The following is a 27,531-nucleotide window of genomic DNA, read 5'->3' as shown; positions in this document are numbered from 1 at the left end:
CCGACGCCGCGCAGCGCGCGTGGCCCCCGCCGTCGCGCAGTTGCTATGGAGCTGAGACAATGCGGGCCGGCGGGCGCCCGAGGCCAGGGCGGCGGCGCGCGCCTTTCCCGGGGCACCAGCTCGCGGCAGTGAGTCCTCCTTCCCGGCCAGGGGCGGACGCCGCCGCCACCGGTGGGGGGGGGACTCGCGCGGCCACCCCCGGAGAGAGACCCGACTCTCCCGGGCCTCGTGCCGCGGTGCCGGCGGCCTCGGCCTGATCCCGCACGTCGAGACCTTGGCCGCACCGTCCAAGAAATTGGGTGACTGCTTAGGTAGAAATGACCGGCCGGCGAGCGGGTGAGGGACAGAGAGGGACAGATGGGCTGGACCTGAGAAGAGGAGCACGAAAGGCGAGTCGGGCCTCGGGGGTTTCCTTCATACGACGGAGGACATAGCCACACACAGCGCCTGAACTCATTCCCACTTGTAGGAAATGCCTAGTCAAAAATTAAATATTCGTAAGCTTTAGGAACGAGATCTACGTTTTTTCTTCAATCGGTTACGACTCTTGCATTTTCAAGATATTCCAGCTTTAAAAATTACCCGAGGAGGCTGTTGAAGGACAATAAACCGAGGATGGCCGTAGTGTGTGTTCCCAGAAAAGTTATGATGGAAGTAAAAAGTGAAATTCGAAAAAAGAAAAACGGTACTTCTGATTGAGGGGAGGAGAAGGGAAGAAGGGAAGGAGAAAAAGATTTTTGAAAAAGTCATAGTCAACTCAAATATCCAGTCCAACCAGATTTCCACCTCAGGCTCCCCCTGCTCCCTAAGAACCTTAAATCCAGTGTCTTCCTGTACCTACACAGTGGTGGCTCGTCCTTGGATGTTCCAAAATCAAAATATCCAGACGGAAATCTACATTTCCCCCCATTACTTATCTTCAAATTTCTTCTTTCTGCATAAATCCCGTGTTCAGTAAGTGGTACCTTCATCCACCAGGTGACTCAAGACAGAAACCCCATATTTAGACAAGCACTAGGTCCTGCCAATTCTACATTAAAGTATTTCTGGAATCTGGAATCTTCTCTCCACTCCCATGAGCAACCATTGCCTTAGCACAGGCTTCCATGTGGAGAGTTGTGAAAAGTCCCTTAACTGGTCCCTCTTTCACTGTTTGCTCCCAGTGGAGATCCCCTTAAATCCATTTCCCCTGCTGAAGGAGAAACCATCTCTATAGTAAGGATCTCAGCTACTTAAAACCTTCAGTCTCTCCACATATTCCTCCTACACTGTGGGGGACATACAAAGCCCGTCAGGGTCCTGCAGGTATGTGAATGCTTGAGCAAGCATGGAGTCAGACAGTGGTTGCTTGTAGAGCAAGGAACCACAGTACGTGCCTAGTTATAGTTACTGCCTTTTCAATAGTACAAAGACAGAGAGAAAAATAAAACTATAAACCACTACTTGGACCAAACAAAATCAGAGGGCCAAATGAAGTCAAGGGTGAGTAGTGGAAGCAAATAGAAGGGCAAAGGGAGGCGTGAGGCAAAAAACCATGGAACGTTTGGTTGGCTCTTGTAAGGACCTCAGCTTTCATCCCAAGTGAAATGCAAACCATAGAAATTTTGAGCAGAGAAGTACTATGATCATATTTTTATTTGAAAAGGATCACTCATTCTAGAGAATGTAGATGGGGAGAGTTTAAGAAGTGTATGAGCCCTACAAGTGAAGATTCTGAATTTGCAGTTGCTATAGACACCTGGAAGTTAGGAGATGTAAATTTGAGAGCTGGCCTTTTAGGTATTTATTTGCTTGCACTGTTTCTGCTGCTAGGGAAGCTCTTCTGGCATTTTTCAAGCAAAATTTTCTCATTCTTCAGTACTCAGTTTAACTGTCATCTTCCCTACTGTAGCTTCCTATGAATTCCTTTCATTGGCCTCTCCTATTGTTCCTGTATATTTGGTAAAAACGACGATCTTAAAACCATATTAATATTAAAATAATCTGTACAGAGAGGTATGCCCACTACCTCCAATGCCATCTAGCAGACAGTAAATTCCTGGGGATCGAAAGAGAACCGTCTTACTTTACCCCCAACCCCTAACCCCAGCAACCCTTACTGAATGCCTGCCACTCAGTACATATTCATTGGAATATCTTCTCTGCCTTACAATCAATCCACACTGTGCCCTGTTCACAGAAAAGATCTGTTTATCCCTGTTTCAGATAACCACACCAATAAGAAGTCAATTGTTTTGTCATCAAGTGTGGTTAACATTGCACACTTAACTATGGGCCTCTAACAATACCCCTAAGACACTGGTATTATTCTTCCCAACAATCTAGGAAACCGAGACTTCCAGAGGTGAGATAATTTGTTCAAAGACAAACAGCTTTAAAGTGTTGAAGCCGCAAGTTGATCCAAGTCTGATTCCAAAGCCTTTGCTCTTTAACAACACTGCTATGCAACCTTTCCCTCTAAAAATATTCTCACGCGATTTAAAAAAACAACCCAAGAATCACAAAGACCGTAACTTGAATCCACATGTGTAGATTATAAGTTATTCTAATGTTTTGGTGATTTAATTTTTTTGTAATCGCTTTATTGAAATGTAATTCATATATCATACAATTCATCTATCTAAAGTATTCAATGATTTTTAATATAATCAAAGTCATCCAACTATCATTTTATATCAAAAAATCCATTTTAGAACATTAATTGCCTCAAAAAAAGCCCAATGCCTTTAGCTGTTATCCCCTCGCCCACCCCTAAGCAACCACTGACCTATCTTCTGCCTCTATGTATTTTCCTGTCCTGGACATTTCAGATAAATGGAATCACACCATCTGTTGGGCTTTCATGACTGGTTTCTTTCACTTAGCATGTTTCTAAGTTTCATCCATATTGGGGCATGAATCAGTACTTCATTCCTTCTTATTGCTGAATAATATTCCATTGTGTGGATATATCAGTTTGTCCATTCATCAGTTGGTAAACATTGGGTTTTCTACTTTTTAGCTATTATGAGTAATGCTTCTATGAACATCTATGTACAAGTTTTTATGTGGACATATGTTTTCACTTTCTTAAGTTATATATACCTAGGAGTGGAATTGCTGGGGCCGAGGGTAATCTACTCTTTGTTTGGCCTCTCTGTGTAGCTTTTCAAGGAAGTGTCACACTGTTTTCCGTATTGGCTGAACCATTTTATATTACCACCAGTGGTGAGTTAAGGGTTCTGGTATCGCTACGTCCTCACTAACATTTGTTATCATCTAACTTTTTTATTATAGCCATCCCACCAGGTGTGAAGTGGTTATCTCTTGGTGGGATTGATGTGCATTTCCTGATGACTAGATTTAATTTACTTTTAAAAATATTTTATTCTGTCTCTGCCCCCCAACTAGTTCATTTTTCCAGAAACGCCTTTTTTTTACAATTGGTCTGTATCATTGTTGAAAGGGGGTGCTGTCCAAAACCAAAAGTTTATGATGGGAATTGTATCGACATAAATGAAATTAAGTTTCTGTTTATTCTGATTCTGGACATATCATTAGGAAGTTTGAAGGATGTGCTCAAGAGGGCCTTATTTAGAAACAGACTGTGTAATACACCTGTCGTTCAATTTGGGGAACTCTGGAGAGCATCTCAGTCTCCCTGAAAAACAGCTAAAACTGTTAATGAGAAGCCAACATGACCATGGGACAGAAGCGATACCATGTTAAGCTGCTGTGGACAAAGAAAAATGATCAGGTTTCAGAGGTGAGCCTGAAACCAAATGTTTCAAGGGCTGACTAAATTGCAAATGTTTATTTGCATTAGGGCTAGTCTGTGGCCTGCTCAGGAGGAGAAGCTGCAAGGATTTATTCAATGATTCTCCCAAGTACTATTGAAGAGATATGGTACTGTGTGTGTGTGTGTGTGTGTGTGTGTGTGTACTACCAAAAGCATGATTTCAGGCATCATACCTGTTTAATGATTTAGAAGTACTAGTCTTTTCTTGAATTTGATGTGGTAGGGTCCCACTTAAGCCTAGTTCTAAACTTTTCTCAATGTGAACAGAAATAATACCAAAGGCTGAAATTTATATCCCTGTGATTTTAATTTTTAATGGTAATGAGATTTAATGGTAATGAGTCTCATTTAATGGTAATGAGTCTGAATATACAAATGGACAACGGCCAGACCATATATGCCAATAAAACTCTCTCAAATCTCTGCAGCAACCAGTCTTGGAAACCAAACCACAGCCTCTACAGCAGTAGACCCAGAATGGTCAAGTCATGGTCAGTAACTGTCAGTTTCCCTAATTTTTGTCCCTATTTCTGGTTAAGGACCAACCAGAGAAAGCAAAAAAACTTCCCAACCAATCACATAGGATGCCCTGTAGATTACAGTTAGCCCCCAGGCCAGCAACCTTCGGTCAGAACACACCTGAATCTTCCCCTTTCTCCACTCCACAGCTTTCCCCCTCATGCCTGCCTTGTAGTCTCTACCAAAAGCATATGGTGGTGGCTGACTCCCTTGCCAGAGCAAGCTCTGAATAAATGCCCTTTGCTTGCTCTTCTCTGGGTTGTTTTCATTTATTTCCACATAGCTAAACCATGTTTTAATTTTTACACACACAAGAACCAGACTGACAGAACAGTGTAGTAGAATGTTTTTCCTAGGAGATGGATGGCAACTCAACGTCTAGTAACATATTATACCAACCCCCACCTCAGTCCCTAAAGTAACTGCCCTTGCGGCAAGATCAGAAACACAAATCACAAAATTTATATGTTGTTTATTTCCATTCTCTTTTTGATAAACATTATCTTTCCTTTTTGTGAAATTGCATATCTATATTTGATAACAACTGCCCACATTCGTATCACATTTAACTAGAAAAGAGCATTTTTTTCTATTTCTTAACAGTTCATGATTTTTTGAAAAAGGAATATAATTAGTTTAATACATTCATTAGGCAATTTCTTAACTTATCCAAGATAACTACCATCTGGACCTGCTGGTTTAGATTAATTATAATTGTCAATATATTCCATTACATTACTTTGCTTCTTGCACAAACTGATGAGATAATTCCATTTTTAACCCTTCCCTAGTTAAAGTTTTAAAACTCTAATATTGCTCCAGGATGTTGCAGTTTTTACAAATATAGAATACAGTTGAACCTTAAACAATGTGAGGGTTAGGGTCACCAACCCCTCTGCACAGCTGAAAATCCACATGTATCTTTTTTTTTCTATACATATCTTTTGACTTCCCCAAAACTTAACTACTAATGGCCTTCTGTTGACCAGAAGCCTTACTGATAATATCAACAGTCAAATGACACATATTTTGTATGTTCTATGAATAACATAATGTATTCTTATAATAAAGTAATCTAGGGAAAAGAAAATATTAAGAAGGTCATAAGAAAGAAAATATACTGACAATAGTTTACTATATAAAAAAAAATCTACATAAAAGTAGACCCAACCAGTTTAAATCCATGTTGTTAAAGGGTCAACTATACTGGAAAGTTGTTGAGAGTAGATCTTAAATGTTCTCATCACAGAAAAAAAATGGTAATCATGTGATGGGATGGAGGTGTTAGCTAACACTATGGTGGTGATTGTTGTGAAATATAGAAGTGTATAGAATCAATGTTGTACACCTTAAATGTCCACAACGCTCTATGTCAATTTTATCTCAAGCTGGAAAAAAAGGAAAATTACTTTTCTTCCTTTATTTAATATAAGCGCAATGTCTTGAATATATATTTCCTTCTTTTGAATGCCAACACAAAAATATCTTTGCTGCCCTAGCACATAAAAATTTAAATGTCGCATTGTTAACTTTCTGCATGGGTAGTTTTTTACCATATAATTCTAAAGTGATGCATATTTCACCTCTAAAGGCAATATCCTCTGCCCCTAACAGCTAATGTATATATACACTTATACATATGTACGTATTTTAATTCCCACTCAGAATATCATTTTTATATGGTTCATTATCATATCATGTGACAATCATTAATTCAACAATTCAATTAATATTTGCTCTATCATCTATCATGTATAAGACATTCTGCTAAAGGAGGTAGAGAGGTGAAAAAAGACATTCTGCTCTTAAGGAACTTGCTAATGGGGGAAGACTACAGGAATGTGTTTATTTATTTATTCATTATTTATTTATTTTTAAGATTATAAGAATCTAACACAAAAAGGAGATGTCAGAGACAGTACAAGAAAGACATAAACACTAGATTCAAAGAAAGTAAAAATTTCATTTTGTTGGAGAGATTGTCGAAGATGATTCATGGAAAGAACTAAGGATTAGCTGGGTTCAATGGGATTTAGTATGGCAAGAGAGAGGGGAATGGGAAAATCAGAGGGGAAATTTAGGAAGCAGTAAGGAGTCTAATTTGGCCAGAACAAAGTGTACAGAGTGGAATGGTGAGAGAGATTGCTAGAAAGTTAGAACCATTAGGAGATCCTAAATTCAGCTACATTTTTAATAGGAAGCAATATAATTGGAGCCACATTTTAGTACAAATAACCTGGCAATGGCTATTTAGGACAGATTTAGATGGGGACAAAGTAAAAGCAAAGAGACCTGTTAGGAAGCATTTACAGAATCTAGGGCAGACTGTGATTAGGACCTGAACCAAGCAAGCACCACTTTTCTGCAGAAATGAGAATGCCAGAAGTAAGTAATTGGTAGCACGCCACCATCGTTCAAAACCAGAACTCACCTCCATGATTCTACTGCTCCTTCCACTCTTCTGGCTCCACTGTCAATGAAGAGGGAGCCAGGAGGGCAGAGCTGTTGGGCAAGTAAATACAGATGGCCAAGGCACAGACCCACCCGCCAAGAAGGTGTTCTATTAAAAGTCATCCCAGGAAACAGAGCAATCTTGCAAACCAGCTAAAATATTTTAATTAGTAACTCTGAGTAATAACTATTAAGTAAATTTATTCTGTATGCATTTTTAAAATTGAGTCAAGGAACACGTTCCTCTACCTGGCAATGTCACAGTACATTATTGTCAAATATATAAAAGTTAATTAACTTTTTTGAAGAAGGGCCAAAAGCACCATAAATGAGTCTTTGATGCCCCCTTGTGGAATGTTTAGTGTGATCTTTGAAATACTTCCCTTTCACACAGAAACAGTAATGTGTTATTTCCATATTTTAAGACATTTAAAGTACTTTCTGTATATGTTACACCATCCCTAAGGGACATAATTTAAAACAGGCCATATAAATAATTTAATTCAACCAAGAAACACAAGAGACCAAATGTTGAAAATGTTCAGTAAATTTTTGTCATTTTGTGAATCATAAATTAAACAAAGGTAATGGAAAAACTTAGCTTTACACCATGCTAAGTATCAAAACTATTTTCTCAATAGCACTCCTACCCTTAAATCATTTCCAACGAATCCATAGACTTTATGAAGTATTTAAATATCTGAAATAATTGTAAACGTCCATATTTGTGCCCATAAAAATGCTAGTATTAAATGATCAGGTGACTTTTTTTTTAAGATTTTATTTATTTATTTGACAGACAGAGAGCACAAATAGGCAGAGAGGCAGGCAGAGAGAGGGAGAGGCAGGCTCCCCACCAAGCAGAGAGCCCGAGGCTGGGCTGGATCCCAGGACCCTGAGATCACCAAAGGCAGAGGCTTTAACCCACTGAGCCACCCAGGGGCCCCTAAATGATCAGGTAACTTTTAAAGTATTTTTTCTCTTTGTATCAATTATGACAAGTTTCTGACCATTTATTTTCCAAACTAGGGAATGAAAAATAGGAAATTCCTGTCTTTCCTGGAGACAAGTAGAAGTCAAAATAGAAAAAATATTCCTATCCATTAGCTAACAAGACTGTCAAGGGGGCAGACGACAGTGGGGAAAGATAGATTATCCTAAACCAGTAGAAGGTTAACTGTTTGCTCCTCCTTTCCCTTATGTTCTTATTAAGCACTGAGAAAAAATACAAAAATGAAGTGCCAAATTTAATCATTCAATGATTGAATCATACAATTTAACCTTATATTGGAATCTTCTTGGAAACACAGAGTAGACTTATCAATAACTGGTAAATTTTTTCTTACTACTTTCACTCAATAATCAAAAAAGTAGTGATGACTGGAATGTGTTAATACTTATTTTTCATGACTTGTGTCTTTAATTACAAAGACCTTGGGACTGGAGCAGTAGCCTTTCTCTGGAACGGAGCTCTCAGATAATAGTATATTTGTGCAATCTATTTAGTTTTCCAAATTACAAAGTTGTGAGGAACTACGGAGCTAAGGAACTACTTTAGGGCAGAACTGTTTTAAGTTAGAATTTTTTTCCTGACATACCAATAGATTTTCCTTTAATGGCAAAACAATCTTCCATTTAAGACATGGTAATTATATGCATATTGAATTTATCAACAGGGATTCTGCAGAGTCTTATCATACAAGTGGCAGACTACCTCTGGTTGGAATGTTGGCTCCCTCACTTGTTATCTGAATGATCTTAGATTATTTAACCTGATTCTTGACTTCCTGATATATAAGAGGAATAAGATAATAACTGCCTTATAGAGTCAATGTGAGGAATAAATGAGTTAACACACAAGGGATTTAGGACAATGTCTATACAGAGTAAACACTCAGTTTATGGTTAGTTGAATTTTTTTAAGATTTTATTTGTTCGTCAGGGAGAGAGAAAGGAGAGAGAGCTTGAGCAGGGGGAGTGGCAGGCAGAGGGGGAAGCAGGCTCCCTGCTGAGCAAGAAGCCTGATGTGGGACTCTGTCCAAGGACCCTGGAATCAGGACATGAGCATGAGCGGAAGACAGAGGCTTAACTGACTGAGTCACCCAGGTGTCCCTAGATGAATTTGTCTGTTTGTTTTAGATTAATTTGTTTTTAAGCAGGCATTTTTTACAAGCAAGTTAGAGGCTGGCTTTATAGTTTCATTCAGCATAATGTTAAAGATATCAAGATCATATATTCTAGCCCCACAAATGGTATTTTGTTTTATTCTATCCATATTTAGCCAAAAGCATAGCATAGAGATTACTGTAACACTTTCAACAGTGAGAGTTTCAACAGTGATCAACTCTCTTAATTTCTCTCATTTATAGACAGAAGAAATCAGCTCAGAATCACTAAGTGATTTGCATAAGGGTACAGCTAGTAAGTAGTTTAGAATACCCACTCCGGCTTTTTGACTCCTAGTTTATCGTTCTTTCCATTACACTCTAACAAACTGTAAGAACAGTAGCTAAAAGGAGTAAATCAAACAAGTCAACTGATTACATGTGTGAAGCAATTTAAGAAATAATTTAGGGGGTACATGGGTGGCTCAGTTGTTAAGCATCTGCCCTTGGGTCAGGTCCCAGGGTCCTGGGGCCGTGCCCTGCATCAGACTCCCTGCTTGGCAGGAAGCCTGCTTCTCCCTCTACTCTCCCTGCTTGTGTTCCCTCTCTCCCTGTGTCTCTCTGTCAAATAAATAATAAAATATTTTTTAAAATTTAAAAAAGAAATCATTTTGATCTCACTTTTTTGTGTAATGAAGCATTAATCACTAAGATCAAATATTATGAAATTAACAGATCATTAGGATTGAGTTGTAATGGTTTACTTGATAAAAATTACTAGTCGCACTAAAAAAATCAACTCATTCAATAAATACTTACTATGTACCTTCGACTTGCCAGGCATTGGGCGAGGTGCTAGGGATGCAACAGTATTTAAATCAAATAAGATATGGTTCCAGTCTTCTGGAGCTGATAGTCTCACAGAGAAAGAAAATTAATAAACGATCTGAATAAAGTAAACTCAGTCCTGTGACAGGGAAAGCACAGGGCACTACAGGAGCAGACAGCCTGAGGTGATAGCTCCAGTCAGCTACTAGAGTACATCATCAGTCACAATAATGAGAATGCCGATTATATTCTGGATAGCTAAAGCCTTTGTTTACTAAAGTTATTCAGGAATACCCGATGATTTTCTTCCAGTTAACCTACTTCTTAACCCCATCACAAATATAAAGCCTACCAATAAAAAGTTTACCTTTGGAATTCCTACTCTGATCTTTTTTCTTCAGAATTTTTATTATGAAATCATTAGAATATGTGGTATTAAGTCCTTATACTATTTTACTCATAACTACTTGATCACAGTACTCAAATCCCAATCAAAACTAGAAATATAAAACATGTGAAACTCCATTGCTAACAGTACCTGCTGTAGACAAGAATACATACATGGATATTATTGATTTCTAAAATGAAATGTGGTAAAATCTACATTTTCAACAGCAGAGTAAGATAAAATATTACATTGGAATAGACTGAGTAGCCACAAGACCACAAAGGTGATCACACTACTGGGGCAGGAGGATCGTACCACACAAAACAATCATTAGTTCCCTAATGGACAGGAAATAGGAGTCCAGATCCTTACAGTGCAATGCTGACAATTTCAAGTATAAAGAGTCAAAAGAAATGCTTGTCCTTCCTTTTTCATTTTCTGTAATAGAATAATAAAAATCCATAGGACATTGGGAAATAAACATTTTAAATTATATAAAATAGAAAATCTTGCATTTCATTTTTAAAAAAGCATACCATGAAGCTGGATCTGTGATGTTTACAACTTAAGAAGTCACTTCTGGGGGTGCCTGGGTGGCTCAGTAGGTTAAGCCTCTGCCTTCAGCTCGGGTCATGGTTTCAGGGTCCTGGGATCAAACCCTCATTGGGCTCTCTGCTCAGCGGGGAGCCTGCTTTCCCCTCTCTCTCTGCCTGCCTCTTTGCCTACTTATGATCTCTCTCTCTGTTAAATAAATAAATAAAATCTTTAAAAAAAAAAAAAGTCACTTCTGGAATGTCATTTAGGCCAGGCAGAAATCAAGAGCATAAAATAACAAAAATGTTCATATGACAGAAGAGGATATGATCTGATCTAAGCCCCAGAAAGAGAGGTCAAAGACAGTCAAACTAAATCAAAGAGTTGTCTTCATAAATCAAAAGAATCAGGACTGGGAACAAGTTTTCTAAATGCAAAGAAACTTTAATTAACAATATTTATTAACATTGTTAGTAAGTATATTGACCCTGATGTGGAAGATACCTCAGGAAATTAAGCAGACACTGAGAACTCAACTTGATTAGAATCAACTGAATCAGAAAATCTGATAGAAAATGTACAGACTTTGTAACTTATTAAAGACAACTGACAACTTACTTATATTTATATTTAGCCTCCAAAAATTCTTTGTGGAATTAGAAAGCATATAGATAACATGTAATATTTAGCAGCTAAAATTTTCAGTGAGTTAAACAACAAATTAAAATTTAAGACAGATTTTTCCAAAATATTTATATCTGAGGGTGACTTGCTGGCCCAGTTGGTTGAGGTCATGATCTCAGGGTGGTAGGATAGAGCCCCATATCGGGCTCCACACAGAGTCTGCTTATCCCTCTCACTCTGCCTCTAGCCCTACTCACCTGTCCTCCACCCTCTAAAATAAGTAAATAAAATCTTTTAAATAAAACAAAAAAAATGTATCTATACCCAATTCACACTTTTAAATTATCTTATTAAAATACTGTATAGGAAGAGCTACATTTTAGGGGCACCTGGGTGGCTCAGTGGGTTAAGTCTCTGCCTTCGGCTCAGGTCATGATCTTAAGGTCCTGGGATGGAGCCCTGAATCAGGCTCTCTGCTCGGCGGGGAGTCTGCTTCCCCCTCTGCCTCTGCCTGTCTCTCTGCCTACTTGTGATCTCTCTCTCTGTGTCAAATTAATAAATAAAAAATCTTAAAAAAAAGAAGAGTTACATTTTAAATCTGTGTGTATAGTGTGTACACAGAGATATACACACATTGGTTACCTCAAGACAAACAAATATGAAACTGTCTTCAAATTTCCGCTGGTCGTAGCAATTTGTTCAACAATAGAAGTTAGCTCTTTCTTGCTTCTATTCTATAAATGGAACATGCTACCCCCAATCATTTTCGGAAAGTGGTACATTATAAATAATTCAGTAAATTTTGTTATTTAAGAAACCAAATCCAGAGGCACCTGGGTGGCTCAAGTCATTAAGGGTCTGCCTTTGGCTCCTGTCATGATCCCAGGGTCATGGGATCAAGCCTGCATGGCACTCCCTTCTCAGTGGGAAGCCTGCTTCTCTCTCTCCCACTCCCCCTGCTTGCGTTCCCTCTCTCACTGTGTTTCTCTCTGTCAAATAAATAAATAAAATCTTAAAAACAAACAAAAAGAAACCCAACCCAAAACTAACTGTTGAGGAAAAAAAAACCCAACAACAATCTTTCCTAGCTAGTCCAAATTTGTCACAATACTGATACCGAGCCTAGATTAAACAAATGGAGGGGCACCTGGGTGGCTCAGTTGGTTAAGCAACTACCTTTGGCTCAGGTCATGGTCCTGGAGCCCCAACACTGAGTCCTGCATCAGGCTCCCTGCTCAGCAGGGAGTCTGCTTCTCCCTTTGACCCTCTCCCTTCTCATGCTCTCTCTCTCAAATGAATAAATAAAATCTTAAAAAAAGAAAACAAATGGAATCTGTGATTATAGTTCTGGAATTTTAAAAAGTATTTAAATGAAGTACATGACTTATAAGGATTTACTAACTGAGATTCTCATTCTGAATAACAATCTATGTCTAAGAAGTTACTTTTATGTCTTCTTAGTAATCATTAAGTAAATTTTATTTAATCTGCTCACATATGATACTCACTAAATTAAAATATTGAAATTATAGAGTAAATTCAATAGAACGTCTGAAAACATTTTATTTATATTTCATTTTAGTCAAATACTTATTTTCCAAATCTATAAGGCCATCTGTCTCAAGTTTAAAATTTGTAATATTACTTGGAAAACTATTTTTAAAAAGTGATTGAAGAACATTTCAACACAGAGTGATGAAATGCACAATTTTCAAAGGTTACATGAAACAGTTAAATACATATATATAACATTAAAAACTCTTTATTTAAAAACACTTACTAAAATGGGAAAATGTGACACAGTAAAATAAAAATTTTTTCAAACTCATCACTTTAAAGAATACAGACATAGATTATGATATATACAAAAGAGGAAATAAATCACCATCTGTCATTAATGGGAAATGTTGCATGCTTTCAAAATAGCCATAATTTTAAGTCAGACAAAACGTTGTTTACGGGGAATGCTTCTTTTATTTGAGAGTCTCTTTAAAGGCGTTTTAAATTCCGCTTACTCTGGGCACTTCCTGGAAGAGCATCTTTTCTAGTTCTTGGCTTTGCTGCTCCTCTACTACATTCTTCAGACCCATGGTAAGCACACAAACATAACACACAAAAGTCAAAACCACAGGCTGTGCGGCTACACAGTCCCCTTTTCTTATATGGCTGGTACTTAGCAGGGGATTGGCACCTGGGGCAAGGTTTTAAGGCTTCATCAATAAATAGTGTTTTGGCAACCTGCAGTGAGAGCATACACACTAAATCTTCCAATTTCATCCAGAGAATCACTTTATTTCAAACTCTAAATATTTATTTCTAATAACTTATGAGAAATACTCACCTTAACATATGCTTCCTGTTTACTACTTAAGGGGGTAACAGAAGAACTTGCTATAGGTGTCAAAACTTCTCCCCAAGGAGAAAATGTTGAAACTTCTCCTTTCTGAAAACCTGGTATCTTAGCCTGAGCTTGCACGGATCTTAAAGCTGATCGATTTAAAAGATGGAGCCTAGTGGCGGCATCCTCAACATTTACTCTAGCTCCCTGCAGTAAAGGAGAAGAAGGATCAGTACCGTAATATCAAAAGTTCCAGAACAGTTTTCTGATGCACGTGTATTTAAACACCGAAAGTGATTTCACACTAAATTCCACTAGAATTTTCTCCCTAAACTTTCCTTTTTAGATGAAAAATCTCTTATCTAACATTTAAATGTCAAAGAAATATAGAGGAACAATGTTAAAACAAAAATGTTAGCTTTAAGCTTGCATGATTGGTTATTTTTCTGATTAAGGCATGGGTTGGCAAACTTTTCCAGAAAAGGGCCAAATAGGGTATATTTTACATTTTGCAGGCCAGATAGTCACAGCTACTCAACTGCCATTTTAGCAAAAGAAGCTGTAGTGATATGTAAATGAAAGGGCAAGGCTGTGTTCCAAAGCAACTTACTTTAAAAACAGAAATGATGGACAGGATTGGCCCACAGACTAGAGTTGGCCAAACCCCTCTTTTAAGTCAAGGTTTGTTTTTTGGTTTTTTGAACTTTTAATTTTTTTTTAAAGATTTATTTTATTTTTTCGGTGTTCCAAGATTCATTGTTTAAGTCAAGGTTTAAGAAGAGGCAAATCTTTGTAAAGTTTGCTATGGGGTATCATGGAATTCTTTGAAGGTTTCTTACCTTAGCCACATGTCAGAAGAATAATGGGCCTGGTTAGACCATGAAATCTAGTTAGTTTAGTTAGTTTTTACAATATGTGTAAGTACTGGAATCATTTTTATACTTACATTTTAATAAAAAAATCTTTGGTATTTTAAAAGGAGAAAAAAGGTATCTCTTCTCTGAACTGGATTTCCACATTACTTAAATATTCAGCCTAGAAATATTTTCAATAAGCCCTCTATTTTGTTCAGGTTGATAATGGAAAAATACAAGATTTTGTTTTTGTTTTTGTTTTTTTTTTTTAACAAATTGGCATTCTTGAACATTTAGCAAAATAAAATGTATTGAGAGTGAATTTCCTCATGTGTCTACCTAAAACTGTGCTTCCTCTCCCTTGATAGTTTCCCTTTGCCACAACTGGCTCCTAAAAGTAAGGAGAGAGAAAATAAGAGAAATTATAGAATGATAAATATAGGAAATAAGATTAGCTGGTCGTGAAAAATTCTGTGATTAACAGTTAAAACAACATAGGCATAAGTGTAATGGATGAATATTGGTTTTCTAAAACTAGAATGAATACAAATGAACTTTTTCAAGGACTCAATACATTTCTTTATAGGACATTTGTATAAATAACTTGCAGCCTAGGACACAAGAACACGACACAATAGCATACCAAAATTTTGATGGATTTCGATGTGGTTGGTAAACACAGTGATTGTGTATGAACCAACAAAATGAATAGAGATACATTGTTGAAACACATTTCAGCTACAGAATAAATATTCATTTATTTAACAAATATTTATAGAACTCCTAAAGGTGCCAAGTGAATAAAACAGTCTAAACCCAGGCCTCCTAGAGTTTAAAACGTGTGCTTCCATCTCTGAGCAAAGGAGGCAAAGCAGTCAACCAAGGCACATATTCGTGAGGGTCGAAATTTTTCAAAGATGGTCACATCATGTTACAGGAAGATATTTAAATGTGAGAGTGGAGTCCCTGTATGGTTGTTCATTTCCATGGTTATAAGAAAATAGTGAGGAATACAGTAAATTAAGAAATTCGATGGAAAAGGCGTATCCCAATTTTAACACTCATTCTCACGGCTGCAAAGCAAATAGATGAAATTGAGATCCTATGACACGTAGCTGGTGTTTGCCTTCTAACTTTTATACGTAAGGAGATTTCAGAGACATTATACAAGTATGAGGAAAACCATCAAACAAGTTTGTCTTGTAATGTTTCTATTTGGGTCAATGATACACATTAAGATAGTTCACGGGGAAAGCAACCGGTCCATATCAGAATAGGGTGGCAAAGTGCACCAGGAAGGATGTCTCTAGGGAGAGGAAGGAACAGGAAGAATACCTGATTTGTCTGGACTTACACAGAGGAGATTTCCAGTTCTGGTGGATAATAGAAGATGAATCGGGGATCTGTACAGAGAAACACTAAGCAAAACAAAAGAAAGAAACTAGGCAATTATTAACTCTGGAAAAAAAAGTTATATAGAAAAAAGGTGTAATCATAGTGTACTGCATGTTTCAGCTGTCAAAAACTCATAACGTCAACACAGTCTTAATAATGTCAGCACCTAATTCTGATTCACTCCCAAATAGTGGTGTGGTTACATTAGTGAGACAGGAGAAAAGAAGAAAGGAGTTCAGAGAGACGGTCGGTGGGTGGGTAGGTAGTGGTAGAAGTGGTGAGAGGTTGGAGAACAAATTCTTAAAAAAAAAAAAAAGTGAAGAAATAGCAGGAAAGGCATGCTATTTAGAAATGTAGAGGTAAATCTGAAAAGGAACAAATGAAGAATTGAAAGTGATTAACTTGGGGCAAGAATCAAGGGTAGGAAGAGACAGGCAAGAGAATGTGTTTTGTTATAAGCCTTGTAGCCCAATTTGACTTTTTAAACCATGTACTTGTTTTACTTTGAAAAAAAAATTAAAAAGCAAACCATAGTAAGAGAAAAAGGTTCAAGTAAGGAAAAAGTATAGTCCTTTAAGAAATAAAGTTGGAACAGGGACGCCTGGGTGGCTCAGTTGGTTAAGCGGCTGCCTTCAGCTCAGGTCATGATCCCAGCGTCCTGGGATCGAGTCCCACATTGGGCTCCTTGCTCGGCGGGGAGCCTGCTTCTCTCTCTGCCTCTGCCTGCCATTCTGTCTGCCTGTGCTCACTCTCTTTCCCTCTCTCTCTGACAAATAAATAAAATCTTAAAAAAAAAAATACTTTAAAAAAAAAAAAAAGAAAGAAAGTTGGAACAAAGAAGTGGTGGCCAGGAGATGAAGACAGAATATTTTATCTAGAATGACCTTAAGTGTTGCCAAACACAACCACATTTCTTTCCTTGTAGGATGTACAATATACATGGAGCTAACAGTTTAATATTAATAGATGCTTGCTTAAAAAATTTTTGGGGGCGCCTGGGTGGCTCAGTTTGTTAAGCATCTGCCTTTGGCTCACATCATGATCCCAGAATCCTGGGATCCAGCCCCACTCTGACTCTCTGCTCAGCAGGCAGTTGGCTTCTCCCTCTCCCTCTGCCTGCTTCTCCCCGTTTGTGCCCTCTCTCTCTCTCAAATAAAGAAATAAAATCTTTTAAAAAATTATCTTTTTAAGGGGCTCCTGGGTGGCTCAGTTGGGTAAAAGTCTACCTTCAGCTTAGGTCATGATCCCAGGGTCCTAGGATCCAGCGCCTCGAGTCTGGCTCACTGCCCAGTGGGGAGCCTACTTCTCCCTCTCCCTCTGCTGCTCTTTCTCAAATTAATAAATAAAATCTTTAAAAAAAACTGTTTTTTAAATAAGTCCTTAGCACATAGAGCAGCACTCTAAAAAGATCAGAAGTTAAGAAGGCGATTTATATTTTCTCGATTATAAGCTCCCAGGGCCAGAAGCTGCAACAGGTAAGTGGCCAGGAACTATAAGCTATAAGACAATGTCATAGGTGAAAAAGGTTAAAACTTTTCTTCAAAGTAAAATGGAGTCAACATTTTAGTTAGGTGCAGTCCCTGATATTTCATCATAATGAGAAACCTACTAATCTGTATGTAGGTATTAATATTTGTTTAAACCATGTGTCAGCTCAATTATCATATTTTGTCAAATTAGAAATTTACTTATGTCATTAAATGCTTTTTACTAGAACAAGGATGAGAGAGTGAACTCTTGTGGTTTCTCTTAATACTGATGGCCAAGAAAGGTCTGAAAGTTGCATATACAGTACACACGGGTGCCAGAGTTATGAGATGTCTATGAGATGCACAAAGTAGTGTCACTCAGAAGAATTAATCAGCTTCTGCAGAACTTTTCCTGTCAATTCAAAGCTGGTTCTCAAATCTTCAAGAAAATACAAGCTTATGATGCTTTACCAGGGCTTGTCTGCCACACTCACTCACTTCCAGGCCTTCCTCGATGCTACAGAAACACTCCTCCCCATCTTCACTCAGTAAGCCACTCACTCCATCCTTCAGGTCTCAGCAGAGTTGTGCTTCTTCTGAAAAGCCTTCTCTTGATTCCCAAGTGTCAAATGCCCCTTTAAGATGTTCCGGTAGAAAAAACTCTGGGCTGCCCCTAACACACTTATATTATAATCACCTGTTTATTTGTATCACCCATGGGGCATGAACTCCAAGAGAGTGGGCACCATTTCAGAAAGGTTCACCATTGTAATCTGAGCAATTGGCACATAGTATCCACTCAAAAGACTAGATAGAAAATGCTATAAGGACATCTAATTATGAATAGGATCCGGCAGAGCCCTGGTATTCAAACCCTGCTAACAGCACACACACTTCAACAACAAACCCTAGGACGCTCTTGATGCTGGGCAGTCTACTTCACTTATAGACTGGAAGGAAATGGAGTTTGGGAGAGATAAAACATCCATGAGTGAATGTTTGCTAAATGAAAAATGGTTAAAAGATAGCAGGAAAACCAAATTAGGTTGTCTGGCAATTTGTGATTATTATTTTTACAAATCCATTTGAGAAAATATTGTATACATTACCTCAGAATCTGCTTTCAGTTGTGAGATATAGAATTTCCTCCTCCGATTTGCTTTTTTATCTTGAACAATAATTTCACGCCAATTTCTGCTCACTTTCCAAACACTACAACAAAATCATTGGTCTTTATAGTGCACATATTCCATAAAATTAACATTTTTGCATATGGAAATTAATAAGAAAAACTTGTTTTAAAGATTTTGGACAGTAAAATATGACTTGACCTACATTGTTGTCCCATATTGTTTCACCATACAAAAGAATTCCCATTAAAATATTAAGTACATGCTAGCATTATATCAATACGTTATTATCTTACAAATGGTTAAAGGAAAAACATAGTTTCATATAAAGCCAATATAAGTCCACTGGGAGACTGATTAAGAGGATTTACATTCAAATGTGCAACTAAAATCAAAACTTTGGAACACAACGTGTAGAAAATGATTATCATCCATACAGAGCAAGGGGTGTTTATTCCTCCTACGAATGCACTTAACAAATTTATCATTTTGTTTAAACAAACATTAGAACTATCAATAATTCAATGGACATACTAAGTGCCAATCATTATGATGGGTAACACTACAAAGTTTCTGTTTTAGAAACCAAAGTTGATAAGAATGAAGCAGATAAAAGAGCAAACAAACAAAAAAACTCAATTATATCCAGTGATTGCCCATTTATCAATAACTTTGGCTATACAAATTATGAAAGAAAAGATAATCTCTCAGCTGCTAATCTGGTCTTTTTTATTACTCTAACTTAAATCAAAGGGAATAAGATCAGACAATTACAAAAAGTTCGCTTGCTCTTAAGGAGATAATACTGTCCTTCCGGTTACTGTGGCCACTTCAATTGCCTTGCCTCTCCCTAAGCCAGTACATGTGTCTTATATCAGATTGACGGGAAGGAAAAGGCAGGAAGTCACCTGTTAATGGGGCAGAAATGAGCTATGCAATTGGGTATTTGCCACAGTTATTTCAACTGACCATAATCTCTCACATTACCGAGAATCAACTCTGCTAACATTATACATGCATTCTGCAGTACAAATACTATGCATTTGGAGGGCTGTGGAAAAGAGGTAATTACAAAAATATGACTGAATATCAACTGTTCCCACAAGCAAGCACCCAAAAGTATCACCCAAGTTTTTAACTGGTCTCTATCCAAATACTACAGCATAGAAAAATAAACCTCCTATATTTCAGCCATCTCCTTGATTTCTTAAACAATTTATCTCATTCAAACATTTTTTAGAAGACATATACATACAGGTACACTATGTCCCACTTGGATTACACCAAGTACATTCTAGGTCAAGTTTATTTAGAAAGGCCTTAAATCTTAATTTGAGTTTGTGAGACACTATTAGATTGGAAAACAGAGGGCTCGGGGAACCTGGGTGGCTCAGTCAGTTAAGTGTCCGACTCTTGATTTCAGCTCAGGTCATGATCTCAGGGTTGTGCGATCAAGCCTAGCATTGGGCTCCACACCCAGCATGAAGCCTGCTTAAGATTCTCTCTCCTTCTGCCCCTGACCCTACCTCTCCCTCTCTTAAAAAAAAAAAAAAAATCAGAGAGCTCAATTATAGACCTAGATATATTCCTATCTCCTTGAATGACTGTTGGCAGGTCACTTAAATTCTCTGGAACACAGTTTCCTCATCTTCAAAATACGTGATAGACTAGATGTCTCAAAAGACTTCCAGCTATGAAATTCTACAATTCTCTACAACGGCCTATAAATAATTTGTGGAGGAAAGGTGAAGGAGGGCTTTAATAGAAGTAGTAGCCATAAAAACAGCAAGGATTCTATGACCCAAACTCTTGACATATCTCTATCAAAAATCAAATTCACAAATGCTCCTGCATACCCTTCCCCAACTGTCGCCCTGCAGAAGTCCTATTCTACAGACTTCCTTCCCTCCTAGCCATGGCATTCCCAAGGGTCTTGTCTTCTGATAGTCTTGCAACTCCCCAAAATTGCCAGTATGAACACAGTCTCACTTTAGTCTTTGTAACCCTAGTTCCTGTCCTCAGTCCTCCTAAATGTCTGTTTCTCTTTATGTAGCAGCATCCAGCAGTTTCTAATTCCTTGAAATTCCCAAAAGTAACCACCTTACACTGCCCTGTTAGTAATGAAAATGCACTAATCCATATTCCCTCGGTTTCTTGAACAACTTAGCCCTAAAATGAAAGCTAACCATCATTTTGGATTCTAGAATTTAGATTAAATAATTAAATGGTGGGCGCCTGGGTGGCTCAGTGGGTTAAGCCGCTGCCTTCGGCTCAGGTCATGATCTCAGGGTCCTGGGATCGAGTCCCGCATCGGGCTCTCTGCTCAGCAGGGAGCCTGCTTCTCTCTCTCTCTCTCTCTCTCTCTCTCTCTCTGCCTGCCTCTCTGTCTACTTGTGATATCTCTCTGTCGAATAAATAAATAAAATCTTTAAAAAAAAAAATAATTAAATGGTACCCTTTGTATGTTATCATTTCTTAGTCACCATAATACTTTACATTATTTCTGGCCAAGTGTCATAACTTTAATACAATTTGCAATCTGAAAACACGATATGAACTAATAAATCATTAAATAACTTTTGTGGAATATAGCTTACCATCTTGAAAATTTAAAGTTCAACATTTAGAAACTCTCTTCCCAAATGACAGTGACATGAACTTTATCCAGAAGACTACATTGATGCTTCTAAAACAGGATTTCATTTTTTTTTTTAGAGATTTACTTATTTATTTTAAAGAGAGAGAAACAGAGGTTGGAGTGGAGGGGCAGGGGGAGAATACCCCCCAGAAGACTCCCCACTGAGATCCAAGCCCAAGACAGAGCTCCACCCCACAACCTGACTCCAGCCAAAACCAGGAGTCGGACCCCCAACCAACTGAGCCACCCCGGCATCCCTAAAACAAGAATTTAAACAGAAGTAACCATATTAGTAAGCTCTATTAGGAAGCTCAGTAAACCACTATTAGGAGGCTCACAAAACACTTTGATAAAGTGTAAGACGACCAAAGACAGAAATAATAAAACAAAACAAATAAAAAACAGGACAACTACTCAACTCATAGAAAAGCTTTCCAACTTTAAGTAAAAAAAAAAAAAAAAAAAAAAAAAAAGTGACAAGAAGGAAGTTTTACTTCAGAAAAAAATTTTTATTTCTTACCTGCATAGGTTTTCTGCAGTCAAGGAACCTAAAACCATAGCAAGAATATGTTTTAAATTTCTATATTTTAATTCTGTTAAGATGTCCAGTTTTTCTATACCCATTTTCTTGCCAATCAGTCCTGCGAGGACACACTGTAGTATGGCTATTTGCCCCCCATCCTTCTCTTCTAACCATTCATGAGCACCAGTTTGCTGGAATCTTTTTCTTTTGTTTCTCATGAAGAGCTCATGCACTAACTGCAAGGCTGGGGTCTTTGATAAATTCTTAAAGCTTAAAATCTCATTGTAACTGCTCAGCTGATTCTCCGAGGTGTCTGAAGCAGCTGCTGGTGTTGCTTCCAAGTCAGAGTCCCTCTCTGTCTCAGATTGTGAGCTTTGTTCCTGAAGTGTGGACAATCTTCTCAGCCTTCGAAGATGCCTTGACTTTTTTATGGTGTCCTCTACTTTGACTGTTCCCTTTTGTTTCCAAAGTTCTCGAAAAGAACCCTCCTGGTCAGAGAGGGAATCTTCTGATTTATCCAAACAAAGTGAGTTAAAACCACTGTCTTCAGGTGTTGAAATATTGCCCTTCACTTCAGCTGTAGGAGAGAGCCTTTGACTTGCATTAAATTTAATGTTTGCTACAAGACTACTTACTGGAGTCACACATAAGTTTTTGTTTGTTCCATAAGATGTTCCACTAGCAGAAGAGCCCAGAAGTTTGGGATATATATTCTCATCATTAACAAATAGACTGCTATCACTAAGGTCATGTGTGATAGAGTCTTTAAAACTATTACCCTGAATCGGAGATATACATTCAACCTCAAATAGGCTACAGTCATCTTTGGAATCATCAACTGTGGAAGTCTTCTGTTGAGAAAAATTAAGTCTCAATTTTTGACTGCTGGAAGTTGCTTCTTCTGTTTTCAAAGAACTAGTAACTAAAGGACTAAAACTGGTTTGTCTTGGAAAACTTGAAGCACTGCCTGGAATATTTTTTTCTAAGTTGAGAACTTGGTTTATACTACTTTCTAAAGAACTACTTTGTGATTCAAAGTCCCCCTTTAGGAGAGAGAAAGATATGTCCAACCTTCTACGCAGTAAACATTTTTTTCCACTGACTTTAGGGGTTTCACAAAGTTCTGGAGTTTTATCATTCTCCTTCCTAGAAAAGAAAAATCTCTTTTTTTGAGTTGGAGATTCTAAAGTATGAGTTAAGCCCAGATTTGAAATTTCAGGATGTTCATGGATTAATGTTGGGCCTTTTTCTTTCTCTCCAAAAAATTCTTCATCTGTATTATCAAAGTTGCAAGGTTGTAACAGCTCATTGTAGCCACTATCTTGAAATGAAGATGTGGAGCAAAAGTCTCTGAAGCTGGAGTGTTCGAAATTGACAGCAGGACGGTCCACCTCATTTCCGGCTCCACGGCAAGCTTGACTTGAACGTCTCTCTGACATCTTCAAATCTGTTTCTACAAAGGGAAAACAAATTTTATTCTTCCTTTGAAATGAGTAGCCTAGCAGCTTATACCAAAATATATTACTTGTTAGGAATAAGAATAATAATAGAAAATGTTATGGCAATAAGAAAAGTTACTTTAAAAAATAAATCTAGGGGGCGCCTGGGTGGCTCAGTTGTTAGGTGTCTGCCTTCAGCTCAGGTCATGATCCCAGGGTCCTGGGATGGAGCCCCACGTGGGGGGGTCCCTGCTCAGCGAGGAGTTTGCTTCTCCCTCTGCCTGCTCCCCCTGCTTGTGCTCTCTTTCTCTGTCAAGTAAATATATAATATCTTTTAAAAAATAAACAAAAAATAAATCTACTCTACTATATACTCATTTGTATATTACTTTACCCAACTTTTAGCATCATAAAAACCAAAATATGGGGGTTATACATATTCACAGATAATTCGATTAAGCATAGTCTAAGTGCTACGCACAAATATTTTCTTAAACTACACTTGAGGGAAAAATCTGGCAGCATCATTTTTAGATTTTATTACCTTATGATTTTAACAGAACATAATAATAGTTTTAACATTCTAGCTTATTCATACTGGCCTATATCTAGTCAGTTGGATATTTCCCTTCAAAGTTCTGGTATTTAAGTAAAGCTGTTTAAAAAACTTTATGCCAGGGGCGCTGGGGGGCTCGGTGGGTTGGGCCTTTGCCTTTGGCTCGGGTCCTGGTCTCAGGGTCCTGGGATGGAGCCCCGCATCGGGCTCTCTGCTCGGCGGGGAGCCTGCTTCCCCCTCTGTCTCTGCCTGCCTCTGTCCCTGCTTGTGATCTCTATAAATAAATAAAATCTTAAAAAAAAACTTTATGCCAATTTTTGAACAAGTTTTTGAAAATGTGTCAAATGAGTGCTGCCACAAGATTTGACTGCAACTTGACCAAGCAATGCCAGGATAATGTTATTCATACTTGTAAGATAGGCCTGTCACAGAAATCCAATCCCCATGACCATTCTCAAGGTCTGAGCTCCCAGACGCATAACTTTGCAAAGACTCCTTGGCTGTTTGATAAATTACTAATATTCTTCTTGAGCTAACCAAAATGAACCAGCGCCTCAGAGATACAAGGCCATTACAAACCTAGCATGTTATTCTTGTCTCATTTTCTAAATATTTTGAGACATCAGGTCCAGTTGCAGGCTTGAATTCACAGATAACAGACAACTCTTTGTGGGAAACTCACCCTTAATAATATTCTTGAAATTACAAGTACAGAATTCAAGTAAATTACTTTGTAATTACTTAATGAATTATTCAGTAATTATATGTGTAAGGAATGACACTAGGAAATACTCCTCAACCTTCTCTTTTTTTTTTTAAATTTACTTTTTCTCTTTGATTTTTTTTTTCTCCTCAGTGTTTTGTTCTTTTCAGCAGTCAACTCTGGTAATTTATTTTTTTAATTTTTTATTAATTATTTTTATTAACATATAATGTACTATTTGCCCCAGGGATACAGGTCTGTTCCTCAATCTTTTCTTAACAGTATTATCACATTCCTTCTTTTTCAAAACTCAAATCTTAAAGGGTGTGAAAGGAAGAAAATTATCATAGTTTCTGGTATTTCTCCAGATTATTCAAAGAACACTAAGAAAACTGTCATTCTTTCAAAGTTTTCTCCAGACCAAATGCATGATTTTTCTCTATTAAAAGATCCCGGGAAAGTATATTTTAGTTGTCTATAATGGGGAAAGTAATATATTTATGTTTAGGTTAGTTAAGTGCCTAAGTGAATGAGTTTATATTTATGAATGAGTAATATATTTATGCATAGTAATTAAGTGCTTAAGTGAATGAGTTCTTAAAAACAACAACAACAACAACAACAAATGCTATTTCAACCACAAAACAAGATTTTTTATGGTAAAATGATCATGGGATGATTACTACTAGGAAAAATATCTAAGTGTTTTTCAACCTTTTAAACTTATATTCAATTCTGGTAAATCTCATACATGTTATTTTCTGATCTAGACCACAGAGATCATAAGAATGACTGCTATCTTCTGTACATGCTTACCAACCAAGATAATCAAACTTTGCTTTCTATAACTTGTATTATGTTTCAAGACAATTTTGTTTTCCAAATATTAAGTTAGTGACATATAATGAGCTTTCACATTGCACCTCCACCCATGAATATTTCCTCTTCTTTGAGAATCAGTCTACAAAGCAAGTTAAAATTAGGTCAAGAAATCCTTCTTAAATTTTAGAGCAATTGTAACTATTCTACCTTACCACTAGGTGTCTCACTATGCTAGAATTTGGGAAACAAGCAAATTGTTAGAAACAGAATGGGAAGGCAGATATCCTCTCCCCCTACCACCCATAAGCCACTTGATATAAACATACACATGTAAAGAAAAAAATAATTTTTTTCTGTTCATCTATACATCTGAAATTACCTCCAATGTGCTTTCTCTTCTGTCATCAAGACCATCTTTTTATTATCCCAAGATGTTGGTCTCAAACAAAACTTGGTTCTTCAAAACTTAATTTTTAAATCATTTTAAAAGACTCATGCAAAATTTTGAAATGGCCATTGACTTACTTAATTTTACTGACTCAACAGCTCACTAATTAATCAAATGGGCCTCCTTGGTACTCATATTTTAAACACCAGGCTCCTGAGTGTTGAGAACACACCTCTGTTTGTTCTAAAAAAAGAAAAAATTGGCAAGAATATGGAGAAACAGGAACCTTCACGCACCGCTGCTGGGAATGCAAATCGGTGCAGTCACTGTGGAAAACTGTGTGGTTTCCTTAGAAATTAAAAATAGAACTATCATATGATCCAGCAATTCCACTTCTGGCTATTTATCTAAAGAAAATGAAAACACTAATTTGAAAAGATATATGTACCTCTATGTTCATTGCAACATTATTTAAAAGAGCCAAGATATGGGAGAGACCTAACTGTCCATTGATAGATGAACTGATAAAAATGTGGTACATATAATGCAATGAAATATTACTCGGCCATAAAAAAGAATGAAATCTTGCCCTTTGTGACATGACTGGACTCATAAGGTCTTACGCTAAGTGAAATAAGTCAGACAAAAACAAATACCATATGATTTCACTTACTGTGGAATCTAAGAAACAAAACAGACAAACAAAAAAGAAACAGACTCATAGATACAGAGAACAAATCCCAAGTTGCCAGAGGGGATGGGAGTAAAGGGTGGTCAAAATAAGTGAAGGGAATTAGAGGTACAAACTTCCAGTTATAAAATAAATAAGCCTTGGGAATGTATACACCATAAGGAATACAATGAATAATATTGTAGTAACTTAGATAATAACTAGATCATACTAGATTACTTATATACATTATATAATAATGATATGTATCATACTAGGTATATAACTAGATAATAATAACTACACCTATCAAAGTGATCATTTCATAATGTATAAAAATATAGAATTGCTATGCTGTACACCTGAAACTAATGTAATATTGTATGTCAACTATAATTCAATTGAAGACCACTTGTCAAGTTAGAGAATGTAATACTTACTATTTAACTATATTAAAACCAAATTTTCATTTGTTAAAGTGGAAAATCTTACCATCTGTAAGTCTTGAGTTCTTAGATGTCAGTTAGGTGAGTTTCCAAACAAGAAAATCTTTCACTTTGCCTTTAAAACTGATGCCAAAGTATTACCATTTAGAAACTCTAGTTTGGACAACTGGAACGTGCAGCAGCGTGATGACCGCTAAGATTTGAAAGATACGTAAAGTACATACTGCACGGATTATTCCTAACACATGAAAAGGCCTAAATGATTCTGAGTTCCTTTCAGCTTTCCAGATAATGGTAATTTCAATAACGCTGTTCTCTCCAGCTAGTCTGGGAACTGAGGAACCTTCCCAAATTCGGGTTTTCTGAAAATGCAGTGTAAGCCGCCCCGCTGTCATTTACTCCCCCAAGGTGCTATCAGCGGGTGGGGGGTTAACGGTCTCACCAGGGCGTCCTTTGGCCCCGTTCGTCCCTCCTGGACCTTCCCAAGGCCCAGCTAGCGGGGGAACGGGGGTCGCCTCGGCTCCGCCTCCAGGACCCAGAACGCCACCGAAAGGCGGAGGGTGGGTGGGCGTCCCCTGGAGCGGAGCGAGCGGGTAAGAGATCGGCTTCCGGGCACCTCTCTAGTCCCAGCACCTGGAAAGCAAAGTGGGGCCGGACCCGGGACCTCCCGGAAGCCCGCACACACTTGGGCCCCCCACTCCCGCCCACCTGGAGACCGAGACGCACCCGCACCGACCGGGCCGAGGGGCCAGGCGGGAGGGGAGACAGGCAGCCGCCGCTGGGAGCGCCGGGCAGAAGCCGCCGCCTCGCCCCCAGGGATGCCCGGCTATGGCAACCCCCACGCCACGTTCGCGTGGGGCCGCCGCGTTTCCCTCCTTCGGTTTGAACTGCCCGCCTTGAGTAACCGCTACGCGCCGCCCCGCCCCGCGCCGC

General features: G+C 38.0%; 1 protein-coding gene across 9 annotated transcripts; it reads right to left on the bottom strand.

The window, feature by feature from the left end:
* Positions 1-1,861: 1,861 nt before the first annotated feature.
* Positions 1,862-27,493, bottom strand: FBXO43 (F-box protein 43). Of its 9 annotated transcripts, XM_032858592.1 has the most exons (6): positions 27,307-27,493; positions 21,572-23,027; positions 18,393-18,495; positions 13,569-13,772; positions 6,729-6,799; positions 1,862-1,930 (listed from the first exon to the last, which is right to left on the bottom strand). In XM_032858592.1, the coding sequence occupies exons 2-6, from the start codon at positions 23,011-23,013 to the stop codon at positions 1,909-1,911; spliced, it is 1,842 nt and encodes a 613-aa protein (XP_032714483.1). In that variant the 5' UTR covers positions 23,014-23,027; positions 27,307-27,493; the 3' UTR covers positions 1,862-1,908. The 9 variants fall into 9 exon arrangements, 8 of the variants coding, with proteins under 8 accessions (XP_032714483.1, XP_032714484.1, XP_032714489.1 ...); XM_032858593.1 differs by lacking the exons at positions 1,862-1,930; positions 6,729-6,799 and adding an exon at positions 12,952-13,305; XM_032858590.1 differs by lacking the exons at positions 1,862-1,930; positions 6,729-6,799 and adding an exon at positions 12,954-13,465.
* Between the last annotated feature and the right edge of the window lie 38 nt (positions 27,494-27,531).

This window comes from Lontra canadensis, unplaced genomic scaffold, assembly GCF_010015895.1.
Source record: "Lontra canadensis isolate GAN:19392208 unplaced genomic scaffold, GSC_riverotter_1.0 scaffold15, whole genome shotgun sequence".
Lineage (NCBI taxonomy): Eukaryota > Metazoa > Chordata > Mammalia > Carnivora > Mustelidae > Lontra > Lontra canadensis.
The sequence above is the reverse complement of the archived record's forward strand: the minus strand, read 5'-3'. Positions and strand labels throughout refer to the sequence as shown.